The sequence below is a fragment of the Erinaceus europaeus genome, chromosome 7 (genome assembly GCF_950295315.1).
Source record: "Erinaceus europaeus chromosome 7, mEriEur2.1, whole genome shotgun sequence".
Taxonomy (NCBI): Eukaryota; Metazoa; Chordata; class Mammalia; order Eulipotyphla; family Erinaceidae; genus Erinaceus; species Erinaceus europaeus.
In genome coordinates, this window is record NC_080168.1 from 63329407 (window position 1) to 63356048 (window position 26642).

At 46.2% G+C, this 26642-nt stretch overlaps 1 protein-coding gene and 1 long non-coding RNA gene across 4 annotated transcripts in view; one reads left to right on the forward strand and one right to left on the reverse strand.

Moving 5' to 3' along the window:
• ITPR2 (inositol 1,4,5-trisphosphate receptor type 2) overlaps positions 1 to 26642 on the reverse strand; it is a 380387-nt gene that overhangs the window by 36366 nt on the left and 317379 nt on the right. For all 3 annotated transcript variants that reach the window (XM_007517924.3, XM_060194552.1, XM_060194551.1), the window contains 7 exons: positions 23858 to 23965; positions 20657 to 20849; positions 18744 to 18869; positions 14207 to 14382; positions 7353 to 7517; positions 5174 to 5369; positions 2916 to 3008 (listed from right to left, as the gene is read on the reverse strand). In XM_007517924.3, coding sequence (XP_007517986.1) covers positions 2916 to 3008; positions 5174 to 5369; positions 7353 to 7517; positions 14207 to 14382; positions 18744 to 18869; positions 20657 to 20849; positions 23858 to 23965 — 1057 coding nt within the window. The remainder of the gene's footprint in view (positions 1 to 2915; positions 3009 to 5173; positions 5370 to 7352; positions 7518 to 14206; positions 14383 to 18743; positions 18870 to 20656; positions 20850 to 23857; positions 23966 to 26642) is intronic.
• On the forward strand, positions 1646 to 14210 carry LOC132539427 (uncharacterized). The gene is made up of 3 exons (XR_009550710.1): positions 1646 to 1848; positions 2839 to 5408; positions 14070 to 14210. It is a non-coding gene; the product is annotated as an uncharacterized LOC132539427 (long non-coding RNA).

The window sequence follows — 26642 nt, forward strand, 5'->3', positions numbered from 1 at the left end:
GGGAAGATAGAGAAGGAGAAGGAGACACCTGCAGACCAGCTTCATCATTCATGAAACTTCCTCCCTGCAAGTGTGGGGCAGGGGCTTGAACTCAGGTCCTTGAGCATGGTATGAGCTCAAGTGGGTGTGCCAGTTGAGTTCACAGGACTCAGGTGTCTTGGGCCTTTACATTCCCACCTAGGAACAAGCCTTCCCCACCCCCCTTGACATACACACACACACGCAAACACACACACACTTTGGCCTCATGTGCCCACTCCTGGAGCTTCCTTCAATCACAGACTCTGTCCTCACAACTCTCAGTTAGGGGTGGTGGTGGAGTTAAAACAATGGCAGTCCAGCCAGGGACAGGGCTGGGCAGCTGCTGTGAGTCTGCATCAGAGACACCCACCAGCACCCAGACTCAGGACTTGGCACAGACGCTGGGGGTGGGACCCTCCTTCCCAGAGGGGCTCTCCGGGACTCGGCCATCAGGTGGCAGCCTCTGCTAGTGAGGTGCCACTCCACTCAGTGTAAGACAGTCAGACTGCAGATGTTGACAGGAGGGCAGGGAGGGGACCTGACATAGCATAGGACCTGCTCACTACAGCGGCTCACACCCCTCCCTGGGGAGCTCTCTCTGGCCTAGCTCAGTGCTTAGAGAACAGGACATCATGGCTGGGGCTGAGACTTGTGCCAGAGCTGAGCAGTGCTCTGACTCTTCTGTCTCTGTCTCAACCTCTTGTTGAATTTAAAAAAGAAAAAAAAAAAAAAAGAAAACAAGCCCCACATGAGATTGGAGATTGGCCTCTGTCACGCTGAAAACAGTTTTCTAAAGTGCCAGGAGAGTCTCTTCTGTCACATTTCTGTCCTCTATGTTACGTCTAGCACCGTTAAGGAAAATCTTCTAGAGCAGAGCTCGGTGAATTCTTTTTCTAGACAGAGCCAGACAGCAAATATTCTAGGCCATGTGGGTCACCTACCATCTTCCTCACATCTTTTTTCTTAAAAAACAAAATTTTAAAATGTTGCAACCACGTTCGGCCTAAGTACTGATCAGAAACAGGTGTTGAGAGAGATTTCCTGAGGGCCCTGGCTTGCCACGCCTTGCTCTTGAGCCTGTCTGCCTTGAGAATGGCACAGGAGGGAGGGGCTGCACTGCTCCCAGACTCCACCGAAGAAGCTCCACTGAGACCTGGAGGCCATAGGTTGGGACAGCCTGGGCACTGCGGACTGTGGTTGGCAGAAATAAGTGCTCAGCTCCACACAGGAGTCCCAGCCAATCACAGGCTCTCCCCTCACTCCTCTCTCTCTCTCTCCCTCTCTCTCTCTCTTTTTGCCACCAGGGTTACTGTTGGGGCTCGGTGCCTGCACTATGAATCCACTGCTCCTGGAGGCTATTTTTTCCCCTTTTGTTGCCCTTTTTTTTTTTAATCGTTGTTATTATTGATGTTGTTGTTGTTGGATAGGACAGAGAGAAATGGAGAGAGGAGGGGAAGACAGAGGGGGAGAGAAAGATAGACACCTGCAGACCTGCTTCACCACCTGTGAAATGAACCCCTGCAGTTGGGGATCTGGGGACTCGAATTGGGATCCTTCCACCAGTCCTTGCGCTTTGCGCCATGTCCGCTTAACATGCTGCACTACCACCCGATCCCCTCCCCTCTCTCAACCCAGGATTTTAATACCAAAGGCTTGTGGGATGTCTGGAGACACACGTGGAGACTTGGCTGCTTCTAGAAGCAGATCACATGCTCCTTCTACAGCTCATCCCGCCTGACATATGCCGTTCCTGTCTGGACGCCAGCGTCGGCTGCTTGCTAAGAGATCAGTCTTGAGGAGAAGTGTTTTTCATTCGTCCTTCTGGAGGTAGGAAAAATATTCTCTCTCACTTTTGCTCTCCTGCCTTTCTGGCAAAGTCATCTGAACAGAGTCCAGGACATCTGCATAATAATCCCGAGACTCGGAGCTGGGAAGAGGCAAGTGCAGAAGACGGTGAAAAAGGCGTCGGTGGGGAACAGGTTTGAGACAGCATGAGCCCTGGGATAAAGCTGAAAAAATCTGGCGCAGTGGGTTAAGCGTGCAGGGTGGAAAGTGCAAGGACCAGCTTCAGGATCCTGGTTCGAGCCCCGGCTCCCCACCTGCAGGGGGCTCACTTCACAGGCGGTGAAGCAGGTCTACAGGTGTCTGTCTTTCTCTCCCCTCCTCTCTCGATTTCTCTCTGTCCTATCCAACAACAACAATAACAATACCAACAACAACAATGATAAACAACAAGGGCAACAAGAGGGAAAAATTTTAAAAAGCTGAAAAAAAAATCTCACAAAGAGAAGTCATGTCTGATGGGTGACCTAATACAGTTTAAACATGCTGCCCTATACACCATGCCTAGTAATGACATGGCCTAATAATACAGGAGGACAGAACAGCAGCTTTGGGGACCCTTTTGATTCTGAAACCCTCTAGCTCTTTTGTTCCCTCCACTCTTTTTTGAGTTTCTCTCATCATTACTATCATTGTGTTAGCATTACTATTTTGTCATCACCAGGGCTTCAGTGCTCCAAGCAGACTTTTTTACTTCAGACAGAGAGGGAGAGACACCACAACATTGAAGCTTCTTCCAGTACAGTGGGGCCAGGCTGGAACCTGGGGTGTGTGCATGACTATCATATGAGCTATGCAGGCCCAGGTTCTTTCTTCCCATATCATCCCTCCCCTTCTCTCCCCTCTTTCCATTTACTAGAGAATGAGCGCTCCTTTATGAGAGGGAGTGAACCATGGCATGCCTGACACAGTCGGTGATGGGGACTGAACCTGCAGCCTCATGCCTGTAGCCGTGCCCACTACCTGGTATTTCAGCCAACACATCCCTGGAAGCCTTCCCGAGTCGCCCTCCCATTCTTGCAGTGAGTGTGAGCCACACGAGCAGTTCTGACCTGCACTTGGAGCTGGGATGGTGGGTGAGCAGTTCTCCTTGGCACAAGCCCCCATCATGGACGTCAGGGTCATGGTCGGCACCCCGCTGCCACCTGAGGACAGAGCAGCAGACAGTGAAGAAGGTGAAGACAGCCTGTTCTGGAGGTCGGGGAGCGAAGCCCGGTACCCCTCAGCTGTGTTTAGTTCAGGACTAGGACCCTTTTTGAGATTTTGGAGGGGTATGCATTGTGTGACAGCAGTCCGCCCTTTTAACTGACACATTTAAAAATATTTACAACTATGACACAGATCTGAATCCCCGAGCTTGGAGTGCCTGTGTTCTCAACCACTCAGGCTGGTCAGATGGAGTCAATGACTCAAACTGAAGAGTCTTGGGAATATACAATTTACAATTCACAGGTATTACAGAAGTTTTCTTTTCACAAATTCTTTAAAAAAATATTATGAGAGGGGCCAGGCGGTGACACACCTAGTTAAATGCTCACATTACAGTGCACAAGGAGCTGGGTTCAAGCCCTTGCGTGCCACCTGCAGGGGAAAAGCTTTATGAGCAGTGAAGCAGGGCTGCAGGTGTCTCTGTCTCCCTCTCCCCTCTCAATTTCTCTCTGTCTGTATCCAGTAACAAAAATAAAATCATTATGAGAGAAAAACAGAGGTAGGGAGAGAGAACACACTGTTCAGCTCTGGCATGTGTGGCGTGTAGATTAAACCTGTGGCTGCTGGGCCCTCAGACATGCATGCAAGATGGTGCATGGAAATGGCTGAGGTGACTTCCCAGGCCCCAAAAGTGGAGGTTTGGGGGGCTATTTATGTATGAGGTTTTCCTTCAGATACTGATGCCTGCAAGAAATGTGACATTTAAAGGAGAAATGCCTCTAAGAAATGTGACGTTTAAAGGAGAAAAGGGCAGGAACAGAGTCTGTTCCTGTGCATAGAGTCTAGCTGTGATGCCCCATTATACAACGGCTGTATTCTCTGCTTCAGTCACTAAGCCTTAGTAGTAGGTCTGAATGCCATGTAAGTGGCTCTTAGCTTTAAGCAAGATGCCACCATACATCACTGACTTTGAAATTAAATGCCTGTTGAAAGCAAGAAATGATATTGTCTAGGAGCCTGCAGATGGCTCACTGACTACAGCAAATGCCTTCCGTACACAGGGCTCTGGATTTGAACCCTAGCGCCACGGTTATAACATGGGGAGCTCCATGAGTGGTGGAGCAGGGCTGTAGTGTCTCTCTTCTTCTCTATCTCCTCCCTCCTCAATAAACAATGAAAAGGCTGGGAAGCAGTGGAATTTCTTCTACTCACAGTCCTGCTACCACAGGAAAAGCAGTGGGATTAGCCAGAGAAAAGTCAAAGGCAGAATATGGTATCTACCCAGCAAAGCGGGGAGAGAGGTGGACAGAGCAACAGTGATACAATTCAGTCAAGACTGCAACAGGGTGTGGTAGCATCAAGCATAATAAACTGAAAACTCAAAGTATAAAGTGGGCTGGATGGTGGAGTGCCTGGTTAAGGGCACACATTACAGTGCTCAAGGACTCAGGTCAGGTTCAAGTCCCTGGTCCCCACCTGCAGGGAGAAAACTTCACAAGTGGTGAAGCAGGACTGCAGGTGTCTCTCTCCCTCTCTCTATCTCCCCACTTCCCTGTCAATTTCTCTGTCTCTGTCCAATAGTGAATAATTAAACAAAAAAACTCAAAGTATGATGGAAAGAATCTACCTCCCACCTCTAGAGTGGCAATGAGGGTATGTGTGAGCTTTTAAACAATAAAGATAAACACCACACAGCAGCCGTGATGGGCACACATGATGAAGGGAACCCCTCCATGACAACATTGGTGGTTTTTTTCCCCATGCACCAAGTGTCTAGCAATCAGTGGTCTCCATGTCAATGTATAAATCATTGATGGTTGTCAATTATTTAAGCATTACAGGATGTGCTGTGAGGGACTCTAGAGTGATGCCCTTGAGGAGACAGGAACAGCAGAAGACAGAAGTGGCAAAGCCATCAGCATGCACTAAAAGTATCTTCTGGAACAGTCTGCAGTCCTGGTAGTCTGAGCTTTTGGTCATACACATACACATATGACAGCTCTGACTCAGACAGCCTCATGGAACAGAACAGCACACTCAGGAGCCCTTAGTGGCTGAGAACATGCTGCCTGAGAAAGGAGCAGGTGCCCCCATGAGTGTCTGTCCGCCATCTTGCTCATGAGCTGCACCCTGTCCTCTCTGCCACCCAGGAGAGCCTCACCTGCCGTAGGTGTCCTGTTTTTCAGCCTGTCTACCTCCATGGTGAAGTCGTCCTTGAGGAAGAGGAAGCCAATGATGGAGAACAGGTAGACCAGGATGAGGGCCAGGACGGCTGTGAGGATGATGGAGCGACCATTCCGCGTGACACTCTTGATGACGTTGAGCAGAGTCTCTTCTCTGTACACCAGGTCGAACAGCTGCAGGAGGAGGCAAGGCAGATGGTAGCAGGGTCACAGGTGAGTGCACAGGATGGAAAGTAACTGGCATGCACACCCTTTCAGTGTGTCAGTGAAAAGGTAAGTGAGACCTTAACTGTGAGCAGTGCAGGGATGAACAGCCTGCAGTGAAGGCCACTGCACACAGAACATGCACTTGCTAGCTGTCACCTACACGGCCTGTTTTCTAAGACATTTAGCAGTTCTGAATTTGACTTCAGAGAAATGTTGTAGTTGACCAACTTAGTGGCTTATTTCTTATTTTTAATCTCATCTGATATTCTGCACTCTTACTGCATTAAAATGCCGAAAGGGAAAGAGCTAAGTGGTGAATCACTGACAGATGCATTCCGTATACCATTTGACCAAGGTATTACTGGTGAAATGACAACAAGAGTTATGTGAGCCCACTGCTTCAGAAGAGACAGATAAGTCTTGATGGGTTTGAGAGGCACAGGCTACTTTCCTACCCAGGGGATATAGTGAGTGGAAAAGCTGCTACTTTTGAAATAGAAATCTAAACTAAGGTGTGACACACTTTAGATGATCTAGTTCCACTGATGGTGTGAAGGAAGTTCCAGAAATTTAGTTCTCAATAAGTGTGTTTTAGTTAAGTATGCTAGTCTAAGGTTTGGGAAAGAATCAGTGTGTCTTTTAAGGAGTGTCTATGCCTAGGATAGGTTTGGTGTATGAGTGTTCTTAAAGCCCTAAGAAAATGTTTATCAGAAGTATAGTTCTGAGATGTTTAAGATGTTTAGTAGGTCATAGAGGTATTATGAGAAAATGCAATTACTAAAAGTGTTTACTAAAAAGTACCTATACAATGTTTATTAAGAATTATAGTTTGGGGGTTTGGGCGGTAGCACAGCAGGTTAAGCACAATGACTGGTTGAAGGATCCTGGTTCGAGTCCCCGGCTCCCCACCTGCAGGAGGGAAGAACACCTCTGCTCACTTAGTTATCAGGGTGGCTACATATGGATGGACAAGAGCCAGTTCTGAGAAGGATGCCAAATGGCTAATTGCACATCTGCTTCTGTGCCCCCAAGCCTTGTTAGACACTGAGAATTCCCAGAGTGATCTGGATTCTTGGTCCGCAAGCAATCAAGCTTTCTGAGTCCTCAGGGCTTTATCAATCCCTTACAATTTAACTGTAGTTCTGCAATTCATTGCTGTGAAGATGCTGGGCTTGTTTGTCTGCTTCAGGAAGCTGTTATTTTGTGATGATTGAGTGCAAACATACACTGGCCTGTGTGGGCTGTTTATTTACCTCCTGGTGGGAGATGGCCCTGCAGATTCCTCTTGGAAATCACCAGCCCCTGGCCGATCTCACTGATCTACACTGTTAATATGAAGAGGGTTTTTCCTCAACTGTTACTGAAATATAGTTTAAGGAAAAGGTCTGGCTGCAGTGACCCCTAAGTCAATTCTGGGCAGTTTCTCACCTGACAGAAGCCCATGGAATGTTTGCTAAAATGCCATTTCCCAGGCCCAGTCCATAGCTATGGAATTGTGGGAAGGACTCATGGGCTGGGGGTTTGGCTTCTGCTCATTTCTGTAAGGTTGGTCTAGAGTGTGGGCTTTATTATTCTAGGTAAAGGATAGCATTTATGAACACAAGTAGAAACAGATTCATATTCAAATCTTAAAATATAAAAATATTTTTAAATGCTGAAATTCCATGTAATTTGTCATTTATAACATCATTCTAACACTCTGAACATCACAGTGGGCTAGGTCCTGCTCAGAAAGGACAGTAACAACAAATGCTGGAGAGGCGATGGGGGCAAAGGAACCTTCCTGCAAATTGGCCCAACCCCTGTGGAAAGCATTCTGGAGAACTTTCAGAAGGCTAGACTTGGATGGAGCTTGAAGGAATCATGTGAACCAGCCCAAGAGAGGATGAAAGTGGGATCATCTCACTCATGGACAGTGGCAGCCATGTGTGGAGCAGAGTGGACACTCACCAGGAAACTGTAGAAGAACTCGTGGACGAAGAGGCCCAGCATACAGACCAAGACATAGGCCACGTGGTAGAGGAAGGCCATATCCAGGATGACCGCGCGGTAGCCCCTCGTGAACGTGCCTCGGTTCCCCACGAAGCTCACCAGGAAGATGATTTTGTTGCACAGCTGATGGGAGGAAGAAAGGAGGGGCTATTGGCTCAAGTTAGGACATACCCAGGGCACAGACTGAACCCCCCAGTCACAATGTCTGACACAACATCTGTGTCTCTACTCTGAGTCTGTCTTTTGTAAATGGCTGGTGCTACCTGCAAATCTGCCTGCACAGCTTATGTCTCTTGGATTTGCAATGAGAGCCAGAGCAGAAATGAGCCCTCACTCCCTCACTGCAGTTCACCTGTGGGCCCGGCTCAGTGGCACCTTCTGAAAAACTAGAAAGGAATTCCCACTGCAGAGAACGTTCCAGAAGAAAGAAAAATGCACCATGTGTAAGAAACAGTAGTGCAGTATCCCCTTAAACTTTTAATTAAGTTTTTTTAATTTTTTAAAATATTTATTTCCCTTTTGTTGCTCTTGTCATTTTATTGTTGTAGTTATTATTGTTGTTAGATAGGACAGAGAGAAATGGAGAGAGGAGGGGAAGACAGAGAGGGGGAGAGAAAGATAGACACCTGCAGATCTGCTTCACCGCCTATGAAGCGACTCCCCTGCAGGTGGGGAGCTGGAGGCTCGAACCAGGATCCTTCTGCAGGTCCTTGTGCTTTGCACCACGTGCGCTTAACCCGCTGTGCTACCGCCCGACTCCCATCTTAAACACTTCTTTTATGATGTATGTATCCCGTGTAAAAATTATGCCTTGTTTTTATCAACACATAACACTAGGGGGAGACTGGGTGGTGGCTCACCTGGAAGAGGGTACCTGTTGCCATGTGTGAAGACCCAGATTCAAGTCCCTGGTACCCACCTGCCTAAAAGGAAGCTTTAGGAGAGTGGAGAGATGTTGCCAGTGTCTTTCCTCCTTTGTCTCTGTCTCTCATCCTCTATCAAAACATGGCTGCTAGAAATGGTGGAGCAGTGTAGGCACTGATCCTCCAGTAATAATTCTGGCAGCAATGAATAATAAATACTTTTTTATTTAGAAAAATACTTGTTTTGGGAAATATCCAGAGCTCTGTCCTTAAACTATTTTTTCTGAACTTTCTCTACTGAGTATTACTGTCAATAGACATCCTAATAAAAATGTTATTCTTGCATTTAAGTTATCTTAAAACTTAAAAAAATGGGGCTGGGTGGTGGCACATGTTGAATTCACATTACCATGTGGAAGGACCTGGGGTCATGCCCCTAACCCCCACCTGCAAGAAGAAAGCTTCATGAATAGTAAAGCAGGGCTATGGATATCTCTCTTTTTCTCCCTTTCTATCTCCCCTGTCCTCTCAATGGTAACCAAATTATCTCTTGAACTTTGTGAGAGCTCTGGTGGTTACTGAGGGGGAGGTGGGGGTACAGAACATTGGTGGGGGCGTGTGTGTTGAGTTATACTCCTGGAGTCATATAATTTTATAACTCCCTGTTTTACAAAAGGACTGATATAAAAATATCTTTTTGTGGCATAACTTTAGAATAAACTTAGACAGAGAAACGTTGGCAGTGAGAATGCTCTGTGTGATGATTTCCAAATAGCACAGCTACTGCACACTCGGAACCATCTGTTTGGTTTAAGAAATAATGTAGTATTTACACACAGAGCAGCCAAGACTGTCACTTAGTTGTGAAGGGAAGAATCACAGATCCCAGACTCTCACAGCGTGTCCTTCTTGTTGTCCCCAGAGTAGAGTTCTTTAAGTTTTCCAAGGACACCACCTCCTGCCTTACTCTGAGAGCAGAGGCCACTTCCTGCAGCAAAGATGACTTTTTTTTTCCAGCCAGTGTATGAATGAGATCGCTTGGTGGTGGGGTTTAAATAGCACAAGAAGCAGCTCAGCACCTTGAAGCAGAAGTGAAATTTGAGAGGTTGGAAAAGTCTTTTCCTTCCATTTTTTGAAGTTTGAATCAGTGTAGAGAAAATGAGAAATGGGATGGGTGGGGGGAGGTGCCTCAGAGTTGAGCACACCCCACATACCTATGAGACCCGCAACAAATGACAGGGTGGTGCTCTGATCTCCCTCCCAGAAAGCAAAAAAGCAGACATAAGGAGAAACGGGCTGGGTGCATGTGGTGTAGAGCCAAACCAAACCTCCAAGGTAGGGATGGAGGCCAGTCCTCTCCTGAAAGAAAGCTCACCATGCTGATCACCTCAGCGACTAGTGTCAAGTCTCTTAGCATCTTGTTATCAGTTTCCTATGTCAAACAGAATCTTCATTGTGGGTGTCTATAATGCCATCTATATGTTACTAATAAAGTTACAGCACAACAGAGTTTTTATGTTTCTAATCTGATAGCGGTTTAATAGCATAAAAAGTTACTTTTAGGGACTGGGTGGTGGCGCACCTGGTTGAGCGCACATGTTACAATGCTCAAGGACCCAGGTTCGAGCCCCCAGTCCCCACCTGCAGGGGGAAAGCTTTGCAAGTGGTGAAGCAGGGCTGCAGGTGTCTCTCTGTTTCTTTCCCTCTCTGTTTCCCCCTTCCTCTCGACTTCTGGCTGTCTCTATCTAATAAATAAAGATAATAAAAAAAATTTTAAGTTATTTTTAAAAGCTCAGGAAATACATCCATAGATGGATCTGCACATGGTATCTGACAACTACATGCAAGAAAATTCTGAAAAACAGGATGGCAGAAATAATATCCAGTGAGTGCTTTACTATCTAAATTGTTTTAAGTGGCTGGTGTTTAAATGTAAATCACTTACCCAGAGCCTCCCACTAGAGTTCATCAAGATGAAATTGAAAAAAAAGGCCTACAGAAAATATAGTTAAAGTGTGGAATACCGACTTTGCAGAAGGACAAAGAATAAGAAAAAGCTGTTTATCTGGTGTTCTCTGATCTCTGCTTTCCTAAACTGAATCACAAAAATAATATGCAGAAAAACTGTGTGTAAACCCATCTCTCTCTCAGAGTGGGATGACACTATGGCCTCATACATGTGTGATTTCAATACTCCCAGGCCAACGTTTTCATTCAGTTACACAGACAGACAAGTAGGATGTGGGGCTCCCTCCCAGGTAGTGCTGGGTTAGGTCTTGGGATGAATGGGTAGCAAGGCACACATCCTAACCCATAGCTATCTTTCTGGACATGGATTAAAATTCTTAAAAGAGTCAGTGCATTTCAGATCACTGCAAAATGGAGAACAGAAGGGCCTCTGCCATTTCTTCATGTCCAATAGATAGTCATCTGAGTTGTTTTCAGATTGACTTTCTTTCCTCTGAGCCTTGACCTTGAGCTTGATGTTGGTGGGAGGTCCCTGTTTTCTTGGCTTGGTGTCCAAGTGGAATGGAATGGAGATGAGGAGTGGTAACCATCTATTCCTGGAAAGTCAGGGACAAGGAAACTGACACTGTTTTGAGCTACTCCTGCCAAGGAGAATTAACTGTGAGAAAGGGTAGCCTAGGTAGGAAGGGAAGGAGCTGAACTCTGGCCTTTCCCATGTTATGTGACCTTTGAAACTTATTAACTTTTATCTAGGGCATTTCCACGAAAGCTAGGAGGTGTTTATGGGAACTGAGGAATTCAAAAGTATTCTGGATTTTCAGGTCAGCTATCCTGCCATCCCTTTGTCAATTCTTTCTAATGCCAAAGACCTGCCTGTTCACTGTGGAGACTCTGCTCTTGGCAGCTATTATCAGAGAAGGAGGGGAGAGAAAGGAGAGACAGAGAGATAGCTGTAGCACTGCTCCACTGCTTGTGAAGCACCTTCCCCCACCCCCACAGATGGGAACCATGGGCTTGAGCCTAGTCCTTGTGCATGATCACAAGAGCACTCTACCAAGTGTGCCACCACCCACTCCCTGGAAATATATTAAAACAATATTTTTTTAAAAAAAATTAATGATATGAAAAAGTGTCCCCAAATTTCTAAAATGTGCTTATATTGCAAAACAGTGTGTTAAATTCATGGTTAATACCTCAAAATACAATGTAGAGAGTATACTGAGTAAAGGGTATTATTTATTTTTATAACATTGTTTTCTGTTTGTTGGATGGAGACAGAGAGGGAGAGAGGCACATGCAACTCTGCTTCACTGCTTGTGAAGCATCCGCCCCCTTGCAGGGGGAACCAGAGGTTTGCATTACCATGTGGGTCCTTGAGCAAGGTAATGTGTGCATCCAACCAGATGCGCCACCAACCAGACCCCAAGGGTATTATTTATAATCAAGAAATCATTTGAATTTCTTGGAACATCTCAGATATTGACAAAACTTCTGGACCAAGATGGACAAGCTAGCTGCAATCTCAGCAAAACTCTGGTTGCTAGAAGTGAGGAAAGATGGTAACAGATCCATTCAAAGCTGTTTCCTCTGGTCCCACTGCCCTGGGCTGGCTAATCATGATGCACAGTCAAAGGACTGTGTGAATGTCCCCTCATACTCACAGAGCTGTCAGGGAACATACATCTGTGTGTGTGTTTCTGAAATGCAGAACTTGAGGCAGGCGGTGGCACACCTGGCAGAGTGCATACACCCTGTCAGAGGTTTCAAGCCCTAGCTCCCGACTGCAGGGGGGAAGCTTAAAGAGTGGTGAAGCAAAGCTGCAGCTGTCTCTCCAACCCTTCCCTCTCAGTTTCTCTGTCTCTATCAAAGAAAAAAAAAAAAAAGAAAAAAAAAAAGGAATCACAGAACTTGCTGGAACCATCCTCTCCAACCTTACCCTGTCTCCCCCATGAACGTCTTGGGTTTCCCAACAGGCATAGATAATAGGCCTTGACTCTTGGTGTGTTCCTGAAGCTTCTGACTGGCAGGAACTGTGCATTGCCCCTCCTGGGCTTTTCATGACCATTAATAATGGGCAGACAGCAGCCGCTACAGATCATTAGGCTTGGATTTTTTTATTATTTTATTAACGTCTTATTGGGGATCAGTTACCAATTAATGAATATTACTGCCTTCTTGTAATAATATGACTCCTGGGGGCTGGGGAGACAGCATAAGGATTCTGCAAATGACTTTCATGCCTGAGGCTTTGAGTCCCAGGTTCAATTCCCAGGACCATGATAAGGCAGAGCTGAGACGTGCTCTGGTTTAAAAAAAAAAAAAGTAAATACATATACTATGATTCTATGTTTAAGCGTATTTTAAAGGAAAAATAACAAACTAGACAGACAATTTAGGTCTGAAAATTTAAAATAAATCCGTGTAGAGTTCCTAATAGTTGGCAATATCATGAAATTAGTTTATTCATTAAGCTTTGAAAGTGTAAGTTCAGTTAATTAAAAAAAAAATTGAAAGGGCCAGGAGGTGGTGCACCTGGGTGAGTGCAAATGTCACCATGTGCAAGGACCTGGGTTCAAGCCTCAGGTTCCGCAGGGCTTCAGGAGTGGTAAAGCAGGTCTTCAGGGGCCTCTCTTTTTCTCTCCCTTTCGATCTCCCATTCACTCTCAATTTCTCTGTCTCTGTGAATGAACAAGGAAGGCAGGATAGTATCTATGAGTGTGATAAATTCTATCCTAAGACCAGTAGAGAATTATCTATTGGGTATTTCATGGAAGTCATTGTCCTTATGGACTGAGCCATGAAGAGGCCGGGTGGTGGTGCACCCAGTTAAGCACACACTTTACCAGGCACAAGCGCCTGGGGTTTGAGCCCCTGGCTCCCCACCTGCAAGGGGTGTGTGGGGGGGGAGAAGCTCTCTCTATTAACTCCCTCTCCCCTTTCAAATTCTCTCTGTCCTATTAAACAAAAAAGAAGGAGGAGAAGAAGAAGAAGAGAAGAAAAAGAAAGAAAGAAAGAAAGAAAGAAAGAAAGAAAGAAAGAAAGAGAGAAAGAAAGAAAGGAAAATGGCAAAAATGGCTACCAGAGCAGTGGATTCCTTGTACAGGCACTGTGCCCCAGTGATAACCCTGGTGGCAATAAAAAGAGGAGGAGGAGGAAGAGGAGGATGACAACAGCAGCCACAGCACCCTGAAGCAGGAAAAGAGAATGTCTAGGATCAGATGCAGAACCTGGGGCCTTACTGGGACCCAGTGAGGTGAGCACTGAGGGTACTGCAGGCAGTGAGCAGGCAGGGTGCACCTGTTTGCCTGGCCACCTCACTAGCCAACCGACCACTCACCTTCTCTCACAGGCAGACGACTGTCTTGTCCCTTTAAAAGTTCTCTCTCAGGCATAATCATCACTACTAGGAAAAGTGCTCTCGCTTACTCACTCAAGACCTACCTAACTTGATTTTCTGAAATGTACTCCCTTGTTTGAACATTTTCAAATTTAGTGAAGAAAGCCCTCATCCATGTCTTTCATAGGTTTATAGATTTTTTTTTTGGTCTACCTAAAAATAATTCGATTTTCTATTCTCTTACCTAACTGCCCATTTTATAAAGATACTTCTAAAGTTCTACAGGATGTAATTTAACCTTCCTTGGGTGCTCTAGAAGTCACTCCAGGATATTACCATGGGCTCAGAATCCTTTCCCCCCTTTTGGTCAAGAGCTACTAACTAGTGTAGGATGCAGAAGGCATTATGACTGGATTGGGTTAAACTGCTGAGTTGTGCCAAATGCTACTTTTTAAACCTATCAAAATCTGACTGACCACTTTTTCATGGTCTTATAACTAAATACAGAATGCACGGATGGACTCTGGATCATTTGGACTTGTTGTCCGTTGGAACCGCCGTACATGCCCGATGGAAGCCCATGGCTGCAGCCTTTACACACACACCTTTCATTAGCCTGTCCCAGTGCCGAGTTCAGTACTCACATTAGCTGCACCGAGAAGTATTAGTGTTGGCCCAAGACCGATTGTATATATCGACCTGAGCATCACCGACACCAGGAATGGCCGGATTCCCACAGGCTTGGAGAAGAAAAAGAGCATCGAAGTGCAGGTGGCCACTGCTATCCAAAGGAGAACTGAGAACATCGGAGAGAGGGTACCTGGAGGAAAGAGAAGAAACTGGTTTTCACCAAAGACAAGAGGAGCTGGTGAAACATTTGGCCACTCTACTTGACAGAACTCAGCAGGCCGAGGCAGAAGAGAATTTCCAAACAGTCCACTCTACTCTAGAGGAAATGCCTTTGAACACGTTAACTTATTATTACAGCTCAAGGAAGTTTCTGGTTTGTGTCAAGCTGTTTAAAAATGTCATGAGCTGACAGAGGACCTAGTGGGGGTTGTATTGTTATATGGGAAACTGGGGAATGTTATAAATGTACAAACTATTGTATTTACTGTTGAATGTAAAACATTAATTCCCCAATAAATAAATAAAAATTTTAAACAAAATGTCTGATAATTGTTCAGCTTCCCTCCTGTGGGAGATCTCACTGGGGAGCTTGAATTGAAAATTTATAATTAGTGGCCATTAAATGCATACTTTAACCACACAGAAACCAGCTTTTTATTTTTTAGTTGAACTCATGCTTTATTATCTATTGTTTTTACTTTCCTTTATTATAGACTTTAGAATATAGATTTTTTTAAATATATATTTTACTAGATAGGACAGAGAGAAATTGAGAGGGGAGGGGAGATAGGGAGAGAGAAAGACACTTGCAGACCTGCTTCATCGATTGTGAAACATCCTCTCCTGCAGGTAGGGAATGGGGTCTTGAACCCAGGTCCTTACACTTAGTACTATATGTGCTCAACTGGGTGCACCACCATCCACCTCCCTAGAATGTAGAATAGCCACTCTACATTCTGCTGGGGAAAACACACAAGCTTTAACTGTTAAGACAGGTGTGTGTGTGTAGACCTGTGTGCATTTGAGGTTAAGTACAAGTTCTTAAAAATATGTTGAGCTCTGTAGTCCTCAGAAAGTCCAAGTTGAAATGTTTTAACAATATATTGCACTGCTAACAAGGTGTCCTTTTGAAATTATCCTGAAGGGGCTTAGAGCTGTATTTCCTCTAAGGAGAAGCAGTCAATTCACTGACGTCTGCACAGAGACCTGGATCCAGGCAAGTCAAACAGCAAGCGAAGTTTGTCCACTAGCTATTTCTTTTGGCTACATTTCCAACTACAAAACTGACCTCTGTATACAGAACAGCACAGCAGCTTTGGTGAGAGAGTATGAGTATGTGTGTAAATGTGAGCATGTACTCGTTCTACCCCAGAGCCCCTGAGATCCTGAATCCTCCCTCAGTGAACACTGAATGAGCCCTTTGTTCAAAGAGAGCTCTCCCAGATCAAAAGTAGGTAGGAGGGTCCTGCCAGATACTGAGAAACGAAAGATCATAAAAGGTCAGGTGGCGCACAGCACTGGTTTGGACCTGCTTATTTTTGCAATCTCATTGTGTTATCTGTTCACAGTAGAGAAAGGCGGGAAGGAGAGATCTGATCTGATCTTCCCCCTCACAGATTTTACTGGCAGATAAGATCACTTGGGGGGTGGGGGATGGGGGATGGGGAAAACACCTACCATTCCTGCCCTCCTGCAATACTGAGGAAAAAAAAAAAAAAAAAAAACAGGCACCAGAGTGTTTGTTGTGATTCTGGCTTATAAGTGTTCTGTGTCTACAAAACACAGCCTGGCACTGACCACAGGGACCTCAGACTGCCAGGGGGAGAACAGTGCCTCTCTGGCACTGGGCCTCCCACAGAATGGAAGTCCCGGAGTGCCTGGGACCAGCTCTGGACCCATCACAGCACCTACTATGATGTGTTTGAGGCCCTGCCCCCCCCCACACACACACACTGCAAAGGGAACACCTCACAAGCAGTGGAGCAGGTCTGGAAGTGTATCTCTTTCTCCCACTCACTCCTCCCCTCCCCTCTCTATTTTTCTCTGTGGGTCAAATGAAAAATTAGAAAAAGAAAGAAAAGGAAAAAATGGCCACCTAGAGTGGTGGATTCCCAGTGCTGGTACAGAGCCTCAGTGATAACATTGGAGGCAATAAATAAATAAATAAATAAATAAATAAATAAATAAATAGTAAATAAATAATGTGGACTGCTGGCAGTGCCTGTAAAAATGACTCAGTTTGGGCCAGTCACTAGGGTCCTCCTTATGGCCCCTAAACAGAGCCTGGATCTGAGGTTCTTATTTGAAGTGAAACACTATGCAGTGTCAGGAAAGCCTGCTAAGTAAACTCAGGATGAAGCATGCCTTCCCAGACCACAGCCAGCATGCTGAGACCTCCCTCGGTTAAACAAACTATAACCGGTTAAACGAACTATAACTTGCTTGGAGCCAGGCAATTGTTCTTTTGTAGAAAGAAACTAAAGAGTGGGACTGAGGATGGTTGAGTGCACACATTACAGTGGACGAGGTCTCAGGTTCAAGCCCCCAACCCCCCACTGCAAGAGGGAAGCTTTATGAGCAGTGAAGCAGGGCTCCAAGTGGCTGTCTTTTTCTTTTATAAATTTTAACTTTTTTATTTACCTTATTATTTTTTATTTTTGCCTTCAGGGTTATTGCTGGGGCTCAGTGCCTGTACCATGAATCCACTGCTCCTGGAGGCCATTTTTCCCCCCTTTTGTTGCCCTTGTTGTAGCTTTGTTGTGGTTGTTATTGTTGGTGTTAATGCCATTCGTTGTTGGATAGGACAGAGAAATCGAGAGAGGAGGGGAAGACAGAGGGAGAGAAAAAGACAGACACCTGCAGACCTGCTTCACCATCTGTGAAGTGACTCCCCTGCAGGTGGGGAGCCGGGGGCTTGAACCGGGGTCCTTAACTCCGGTTCTTGTGCTCTGCGCCATGTGCACTTAACCCGCTGTGTTACCGCCTGACCCCCTTTTTAAATTTTTTAAATATATTTATTTATTGGATAGAGACAGCCAGAAATTGAGAGGAAGGGGGGAGATAGAAAGAGACAGAGAGACACTTGCAGCTCTGCTTCACCTTGTGAAGGTGGGACTTGAGGGCTGTAACCTGGATCCTTGCACATGGTAGCATGTGCATTCAACCAGGTGCACCACCACTGGGCCCCCGGGTGGCCCCCAGGTATCTCCCTCTTACCTCAATTCTCAATTTCTGGGTATTCATCCAAAATAAATAAGAATATATATATTTTTAATGTGTCTTGCCTCTCACATGGATTACTATGTATTTGTGGAATTAATCAATAAATTTAAATGCTATTTTAAATGGCTTGGCAATGCTGTCAGCTGACAACACTTTACAGTCCTATTCTGGAAGAGTGACTACATCTGATTTCTAGCTGAGGGTTTTTTTTTTTTTTTTTTTTTGCCTCCAGGGTTATCACTAGGGCTTGGTGCCTGTATTACAAATCTACTGCTTCTGGAGGCCATCTTTTCCCCATTGTTATTGTTAGTGTTGCTGTTATTGTTGTTACTGTTGCTGCTGTTGTTAGATAGGACAGAAAGAAATAGAGAGAGGAGGGGAAGACAGATGGGGGGAGAGAAAGATAGACACCTGCAGACCTGCTTCACCACTTGTGAAGTGACCTCCCTTCAGGTGGGGAGCTGGGGGTTCAAACCGGGATCCTTGTGCTGGTACTTGCACTAAGAGCTAGGTGCACTTAACCCACTACGCTACCACCCAGCCCCCCTCTAGCTGAGGGTTTTGCCACTGAGTACGAGAGAGGAAATCCTCTGACCAACTCTAGGGAAGTCAGGATAGATGGCCAGAAAGAGTAGGAAGGGGTCTGTCCTCTTCACATCACTTTCTGTTTGGATCAGTGCCCTCTAATGAACACTTATCTGTATGATGGGAGAAGTTTTAGCATTCTAACGGCCACTAGGACAGTGGAGTGGTACAGGCATGGGGTCCCAGTGATATCCTTAGTGGAAAAAAAAAGCCAGGGAGCTGGGTAGTGGTATACTCAGTTGAGCTCACACATTACCATGCACAAGGACCCGGGTTTGAAGCCCTGCTCCCCATCTGGGAGAAGAAAGCTTCACGAGTGAAGCTCCCTTTCTATTTCCTTCTCCCCTCTCAATTTCATTCTGTCCTATTAAATAAAATAAAAAAGAAAGAAAGGGAAAATGGCCACTAGGAGCAGTGGATTTGTAGTGTCAGCCTGGAGCCTCAGCAATAAACCTGGTGGCAATTAAAAAAACAACAAAAAAGGAAAAGCCAGCTGAAATACCTGCAATAGCCCTTCCCGCTCCTCCCTCACACTCTTCTTTTTGAGTAAGAGGAAACAGTGAGCTCGGGTCCTTTTCTGCCCCTCACCAGACACACGGCTTTAGTAAGAACAGAATCATTAGGAACCTCCCTAGAGTTCCTTCATGAGTTTAGGACTTTCCAATAGTCCAGACTGGAAGGAAGACCCCCATTTACCTTCGTCCCCGTCGTCTCCAAACGGGTAGAAGGAAGACCCCCATTTACCTTCGTCCCCGTCGTCCCCAAACGGGTAGAAGAGAGCCACAGCCAGGTTGATGAAGACAGCCAAGTTGAAGGAGACACTGCCCCACAGTGAGATGTGTCTTGAGAACCAGAAGAGAGCGTGGTTATCTGGGGACAGGGAGGCAGGGGCATGAACAGCGGTGTCTCAGCATGGGCAGCCCCCAAACCCATACATGCAATGGCTCACTGAATGCCAACTTGTGAGCAGATGAGGGCAACTTCAGTAAATAGCCCCCCCCCTATTTTAAACAATGTTTAACCAGAACCCTGGGGGCTGGCCGTTGGGTCCCTCCTCGACCTCTTGGCTTGTTGACCCCTAAGCCATGGCTCCACAGATGCTGATGGTAGGCAAAGAGGGGCTTCTCTCATAATTTTGAGGGTCTCCCTGGAGCACATAAGGAGAAAGACAGCTTAGCAGCTGCCCAGGCCCCTCTTAGTGGGCTGGTTCACACATCATGAACCTTAGTAACCTTGGTAAATTGCCCCCACTCCTGCGCCTTAGAGTGAAGCCAGACAGCCTGAAGTCTGGGCACAGAATATGCATCTCCAATGAAATTGGTCTGACACAGCCCATAGTTACCTCGAACTCCTTTAACACCCAACAGCATCACCTACTACGGCTTATTGGGAGCAACTGATTTCTAATATGATGTGAATTTTGAGTGTTCCTAAGGGCTTGTGAGGTTCCAACAGCAGGAGAAAAAAAAAAAAAAAAAGGAAGGGTGAGAGAAAGAGAAAGAAAGAAAAAGGAAAGGTACAAGAATGGCCAATAGCCAAGAGAAACTCTATTATCAAAGTATTTTCAAAGCAGGGTATCTGTTTTTGTCATCAGAGATACACTGATGTCTACCCTGGACATGGGCTGTTTCTCCCAACTGAACAGACATGGGATGTCTACACGCAGTTCCACCATGTGACTCCATGAGGTGCTGTCTGTTCTCTACCTCTTGGTCTCTTTACACAGGCTTAAAACACTGGAGTTGACTGAGGGAGAAGGTACACTAACAGCAAGTACAAGTGAGAGGCTTTCTGAGCTAGGTGCTGTGAGTTCCAGTCTGGGCACTGAGTGTGCTTGTGGGAGGCAGCCTTCCAAGGGCCTGCTGCCTCCTGAAGGAGCTTCCTTGTACCAGAAGGGCTGAGATGAGGCTCACAGAAGCACAGGTGCTCTGTCCCTACCCATAAACCCACCCAATACGAGAGCAGAAGTGCTCAGAGGCTGACATCTTCCCAACCCTCACTCTCAAGGCCAGTGTCAACCTTTACTGCAGCTGCGGTGCGTTTGCATAGAATTGGCCAAACTGGAGGTTCACCCCCACCCACCCCCGAGATTATGCAATCATCAGGGGTTTCTCTCCTTCTCTCTCTCTTTTAAGTGCCACCAGGGTTATCTCTGGGGCTCAGTGCCAGCACTACAGATCCACCGTTGGTTTTTTTCCTTTCTGTTTTTATTTGATAGGACAGAGAGAAATTGAGAGGGGAATGGGAGATTAAGAGAGAAAGATAGATACCTGCAGACCTGCTTCACTGTTCTTGAAGCTTTTCCCCTGCAGGTGGGAGTGGGGTCTTGAACCGGGTCCTTGTGCATGATAATGTGTGTGCTTAGCCAAGTGCCCTACCGCCCAGCCCCCAGGGGTTTTCATCTTCTTGAAGCTGCAGGTGCATCAGTCCCATCACAGAATGAGTTCTGTGCTTCTTATGCTTTTTTCTTTTATTTTGACTAAAGCACACCTTAGCTATCAGCTACTGGCAGTGCCAGGTACTAAACCCGGGCCCCTCAGTGCAAGTCCTGTGCCAACTCCCTAGCCCCGAGTGACATTCTTGAGCTCTCAGTGAGGTCAGTTACGCCTGGTTCCAGAAAGGCAAAACCGGCTGACAGAACAGCTCCCTGTACTCACTCCGGATTTTCTTCTGCCACTTCATCTCGTTGTAGAGATCTTCTGTCTGCTGGAAGAAGTCATTCACTTTGCTGCCCTGCTCATCCCGCTCAGTTGTGTTGAACACGCGGCACTTGGACTCACGGGTGAGGTACTCACAGATGCTGGGGACGGGGAACACGATCTGCTCCATGGTCCTGTCGTGCCTCACGATCTGCAGACAGCCGGGGGCTCCCTGTGACCTGGGGATACTTCAGCCCCGGTTTTCTCTCTCCCTGACCACCATGAGCTTATACAGTTTACAGATGCGGTTATGAGACCTGCCAGCTGGGTGTCCCCAACCAAACCTGTCCTTGACTTGAAAAGAAAAAAAAAATACATACATATATATATATATATGTATATATAGAGAGAGAGGGGGTGATACATAAAGAGATACACAGAGGGAGACCAGAGCCCTGCTCAGCTCTGGCTGACGGTGGTGCTGGGGACTAAACTTGGGACCTCAGAGCCTCAGGCAGGAAAAATCTTTTGTAGAACCAATATGCTGTCTCCTCAGCCCCTACTACTTTATAAAGATCTCTTTTAATAAGAGACAGGAATAGACTGATGTTTCCTGCAAACAGCAAACAAACAAACAAACAAAAAACCCAAAGTATTTGTTCTAACAGGGCCACCAACCCACCCACTGAGAACTCCCTGCAGTGTATCAGAGATCTAAGGGGGTCTTGGTGAGCAAGCAAATGACCAAGCAGCTCCTGGCACACTTTCCTCTGGTTCTTAGCTTGCTCTTGCTGCTGGGTGGCTGGGGGAGGGGCATGCCCACAGGGTCAGCCCCACATTCTGCAGAGAGAGCTCTGCATGGCTGCACTGTTTTCCTGTTTAGGGAAGCTCCTGTTTCTGGGGGCTTATCTAGCCAACTGCACTTTCCCGCTAAGATTCGAATTGTTCTTTCTTGGCATTTGTGACAGTTTGACTTTAGGCAAAAAAAAAAGGGGGGGGGGGACAAACAAACAAAAACCTGGTAGGATGGTGTTCTATAGCTTCACCAAGCAACATGTTTCTGTCTGTCATTCCAACAAGAAGCCCAGAGGAATCCTTCCTACTTCTTCTCCCTCCTTTCATGTGTAGTAAGGCATCAAGCCATAGTGCATGTGTGTGGACATGTCTTAACTTATCTAATTGTATGTATCTCTCTCCCACCCAGTCAGTTTTAATCCCATCACTTCTCCACTGCACTTCCTGTCTCATCTCCCCAGATCCCTTGCCACATCCTCTTTTCCAATCCTCTCTTCAAATAGCAACGAGCCATCTTTTGAAGGGTCATCTGCCTCCTGTTCTTTCACACTCTTTCATGTCCTTCTCCCTGAAGTCCTGCACTCAAGTTTCCAGTACAAGGAAAGGTCTACTTCTTTTCTGTAGGATCTATCCTGGACCCACCCAGGGCCCCCAGCCACCCTTTGCTCTACCTTTGCTTGGCTCTTGTTAGCACCCTCACTGCACACTGTTCTCTCCCGTCTGTGTCCTGAGTCAGCCTTCACCAAGCCTGACATTTTAATGACAGCTACACTGAGCCTCACTGCGGGAGATGAATCCAGCATCATCTGCACACAGTAGCCGTCTCTCACATAGCTGTAGGCCTAAACCGAGCCTCAGTGCCTTCTGTCTGCTAGTCTAGATCTCTCCAGATTACTGTGCTCTGAACTTGGGCTTCTGGGACCTTTGTCAGAACCTTGGTGTTTTGATGACCTGCTGGAATCCAATTCCTCAGCTTCCTGGCTCGGCTGGCTTGGCAGATCCTGGGCATCTGTTAAAGCTAGTGGTATTTCTATCCCTAGATCCCACCACATCATGTCCCCCAGAAAATGGCATCCTAGTATTGCTTTTTTAAATCTGTTGTTGTGGTTCATTTGTTTTATTTACCAGAACACTGCTCAGCTCTGGTTTATGGTGGTGGTGGTGGTGGTGTGTGTGTGTGTGTGTGTGTGGGGGGGTGTTTAGGACTCTGGAGCCTCAGGCATGAGAGTCTCTTTGCAGAACTATTATGCTATCTCCCCAGCCCATTACTGTTTGTAAACATGGCTCAGGGCTGAATCTTGTCCTCCCAAGTAATGCTCAGTCTATCAGAGGTCTGATAACACTGAGTAATGAGGCCCAGTAGTTGAGTATCTCGATAGTTAACAGCAGAGGTGCACAGAGCTAGAAATTAAAATATTTGCCCGAGTGAACAGATGTGTGCATGGGAATGACAAGTGACAGGAGTTGAGGTCAGCACACTTCTGCCTGATTATCTCTGCCAACTGGTGTCAGGCTGACACCACAGCTCCAGAGTGACAGCAGATGGCCACACGCAGGTCTCCATGCTCGTTCAGGCTGACCCACACCTCCCCAACATAGGCCCCTGAGTGGCTCATGAATGGGGGCGGGGGTGGTACACTGTTGCATGAGGAATGTGGAAGCTGTCAGACTGTCTACACCTGTGCCTTCCATGTGGAAGCATCATCAGTGCTTGCGTGTGGCTGACACTTTGCCTGTGCCCATACAAAGAGCTCTCCATTTCAATAAACCTTTTACTGAAAAAGCCTTGGGGGGAGGGGCTGGGAGATGGCTCAGCAAGCAGAGTATATGCCTTAAGGAATGTGAAGTTCTGGGCTTGAACCTCAACACCACATGGGAGCACTATGGACAGCACCAAAGGGAACTGCATAGATGGGGAGGTGGTGCCTGGATGTCTTTCTGTGAGTGAAATGCCCTCTTCTCTCTCCCCTCCCTCCCTAGTAATATAGCTAACAATGGAGCTGGGGAGGCAGCCCTGTGGCATTTTTTCAGGCAAAAGACGAGGGTTGGATCCCCTGGCAACACATAAAAACAATCAGCCCAAAAGAAACCTCGGGTTACTTCCAGGCCAAAACAAAATGAACAGGACTGGCAACATAGCTCAGCTGGACAGCGTACCTGCTTTTCCCAGGGCACAACCCGGACCCAGGTCCAGCTCTGACTGTAGGATGTAAGGGAGCTTGGGAGCCATGGGACCTTTCCTACTACTCTGTATCCATCGTTCTATCTGAAAAGAAGCCCAGGGTGGAGAAGCCCCAGTGATGACTGGGTTCTGGCTGGTGATTATAGGACAGAGGGTAGCCAGTGGTCTGCGGCCTGACAGGGGGAGAAGCCTTTGTCCATATAGCAACCCCCTCCCACCGCCCCTGGAGAAGTGGAGGGTACCTCGATCTGTGCTGTGTGGTTGGCATAATGCTTCAAGGCTTCATCCCCACCATCTGGGTCCGACCCCGGCTTGAGCATCTGCTGCAGCAGCTTGTTGTGGCGGGCGAGCTGGAGGGAAGGAGAGTGGAGGGGTTCTAGGAGGTCCTCTCCTGCTGACTTCAAGGGACAGTCCTTGAAACCCCTCTGTCAAAAGAGCTTCCTGGTTCTGGGGTCAGTGGGAATTACTGAGCTATTGGCAACATCATGACCTAGTTTTTTTCTATGTAAAAATGCATCTCGGCTTTTCCAATAGTCCAATAGCTCCATTCCAGGAAGGGATATCTATTTCAAAGGATATCTAGTTATATCAAGAAATATATAGATATAGAAATATATAGATATAGAATAGATATGTCAAAATATATCTATTTCAAAGGATATCTAGTTCAAAGGCTCAGAAAATTAGATTACAAGGAGAAACTATCATTGCTAGTCAGTTTTCTGTTTTTATTCACCAATAAGTCCTGAGCATGAAAGGTGTGTGAATTGCCAAGAGCAGGTGCTTGACTGCTGTTTGTTGATCTGATGTTACATGTGGTGGATATGTAACTGAACCAGGAGGAAGGAAAAGTCCATAGTGATATGTGTCGCCCCTTATAGCAAATGTAAACTGCATACATTTAGAAAACATCTGGCTGCACTCTATATGATGAGTTTGTAATAAGCCCTGTTCTTGTGCATATTCGTATGCCAACACTGGGGCTTATGGGTAACATCTGTCTTATTCTTACTGCAAGGGAACATTCAAGAAAATCCCACCATTAATTAAGTTCATAAACTACTTCTAGCTGTGGATCATTAAATCATTTCTCTCTAGTATGTTATGACATCCTCAAGGGAAAAGCCTGGGCTTAGCACCTCTATATTCTCAGAGCCAAAACCCAAATTTGGTGTATCAAACAGATCCAGCAACTATTTGTAGAATCGGTGAAAGACTGGGCTGATATTTAAATGGGTAGGGACTTGCAAGCCTCGGCGAAATATCTGTTTGCTCCCCAATCAAAGAAGAAGGACAATCAATCTGATTAGATCTCAGATGATGGTAAAGCTTCTAGCATTTGCAGAAATAAAGCAGTTCCCCCTTTTTCTTATTCCATAGCACTTCATATACTTATATCCTTTCAGCTCCACAAAACACTAATTTTAAAGGGGCAGGGTTCTCAGTAATCTTTAATTAAACCCCATATAGCAAGTACTATACCCCTAATACACAAACACAGAGGCAAAAGACACCTTGATGATTCTGAAATGTCTAGATTTCTTTGATCCAAATTTAAGGTTGACTAGAAGGACAGTGAAAGTATAGAGACCAGCACATGTGCCCAGTAGTTTAAGTAGACTGGCCACACAGCCAACCAAAGCCATCTGTCCTATTTAAGTGCCAGCTGCTTGGTTCTGGTCACACACTTGGCCAGATATCCTTTAGTCAGGTGGTGGCACACCTGGCTGTGCGCACACATTATCATGTGCAAGGACCCAGGCTTGAGCCCCTGATCCCCACCTGCGGGGGGTGGGGGGGAAGCTGCACGAGCAGAGAACCAGGTATTACAGGTGTGTAACTCTCTCTCTCCATCTTTATCTCTTGTCCCCTTTCATTTTTTTCTGTCCTATCAAATAAAGGAACAAGAAGGAAAGAAAGAAAGAAAGAAGAAAAGAAAGAAAGAAAGAAAGAAACAAAGAAAAAGAAAGAAAGAAAGAAAGAGAAAGAGAAAGATAGAAAGGGAGAAAGAAAGAAATGGCTCAGGAGCAGTGGAGGCACAGAGCCCCATTGATGGAAGGGAGCAGAAGGGAAGGGAGGGGAGGAGAGAAAAGGGGGGAGAGAGAAAAGAGAAGAGAAGAGAAGGACCACACCAGAACCCAAGAAACAATGGCACCATATACTACATACAAAGTGTTTTGGAGCCCAGAAGTGAAGACACCTTGTGAACTTCCAGACAAACACACCTCCCTGCAGGGAAAGACTGTCAAGAAGGACTGGATGCTTCCCCTCAGTGTTGGAAAGAGGAAAAGCGGCACCTCACTGTTTAACTTGAGACAATCTGTGATTTTGTGTGATGCATATGTGACACAAAAAGCACATGTGCACATACCAACCAAAGGTGGACAGACTCAGGGACAAGCCCTGAGCACATGAGCCTACAGCCAGGTCTCTGACATCATACAGTTGTAAGCCCAAGAAGACAGGCTCTGGATTTCCATCTTAAAAAACTAGTTCACAGGGGCTGGGTGGTAATGCAGCAGGTAAAGCACACAGGGTGCAAAGCAAACAAACCAGCATAGGGATCCTGGTTCAAGCCTCCAGCTCCCCACTTACAGGGGGTCTCCTCATGGGTGGTGAAGCAGGTCTGCAGATGTCTGTCTTTCTCTCCCCCTGTCTTCCCCTCTTCTCTCTATCCAACAACAAAGACAGCAACAATAATAACAACAACAACAACGATAAACAACAAAGGCAACAAAGGGGAAAAATAGCCTCCAGGAGCATTGGATTCATAGTGCAGGCACCGAGTCCCAGCAATAACTCTGGAGGCAAAAATAAGAAAGGAAGGAAGGAAGGAAGAAACTAGTTCACGCTTACCTTCTTATCATTAGAACTAGAATGCTCATGTCGGTCTGGGTCAAAGTTAGGATGCCATGAAAGAAAAATCAAGCAATTAACTGCTATAGAGTGACAGTCAGTGCCAATTATTCTCTGGTGTGGTTCATCTGTGGATGTGCTCGTGTGAGCTCCTCTTTTATGAACTGATAA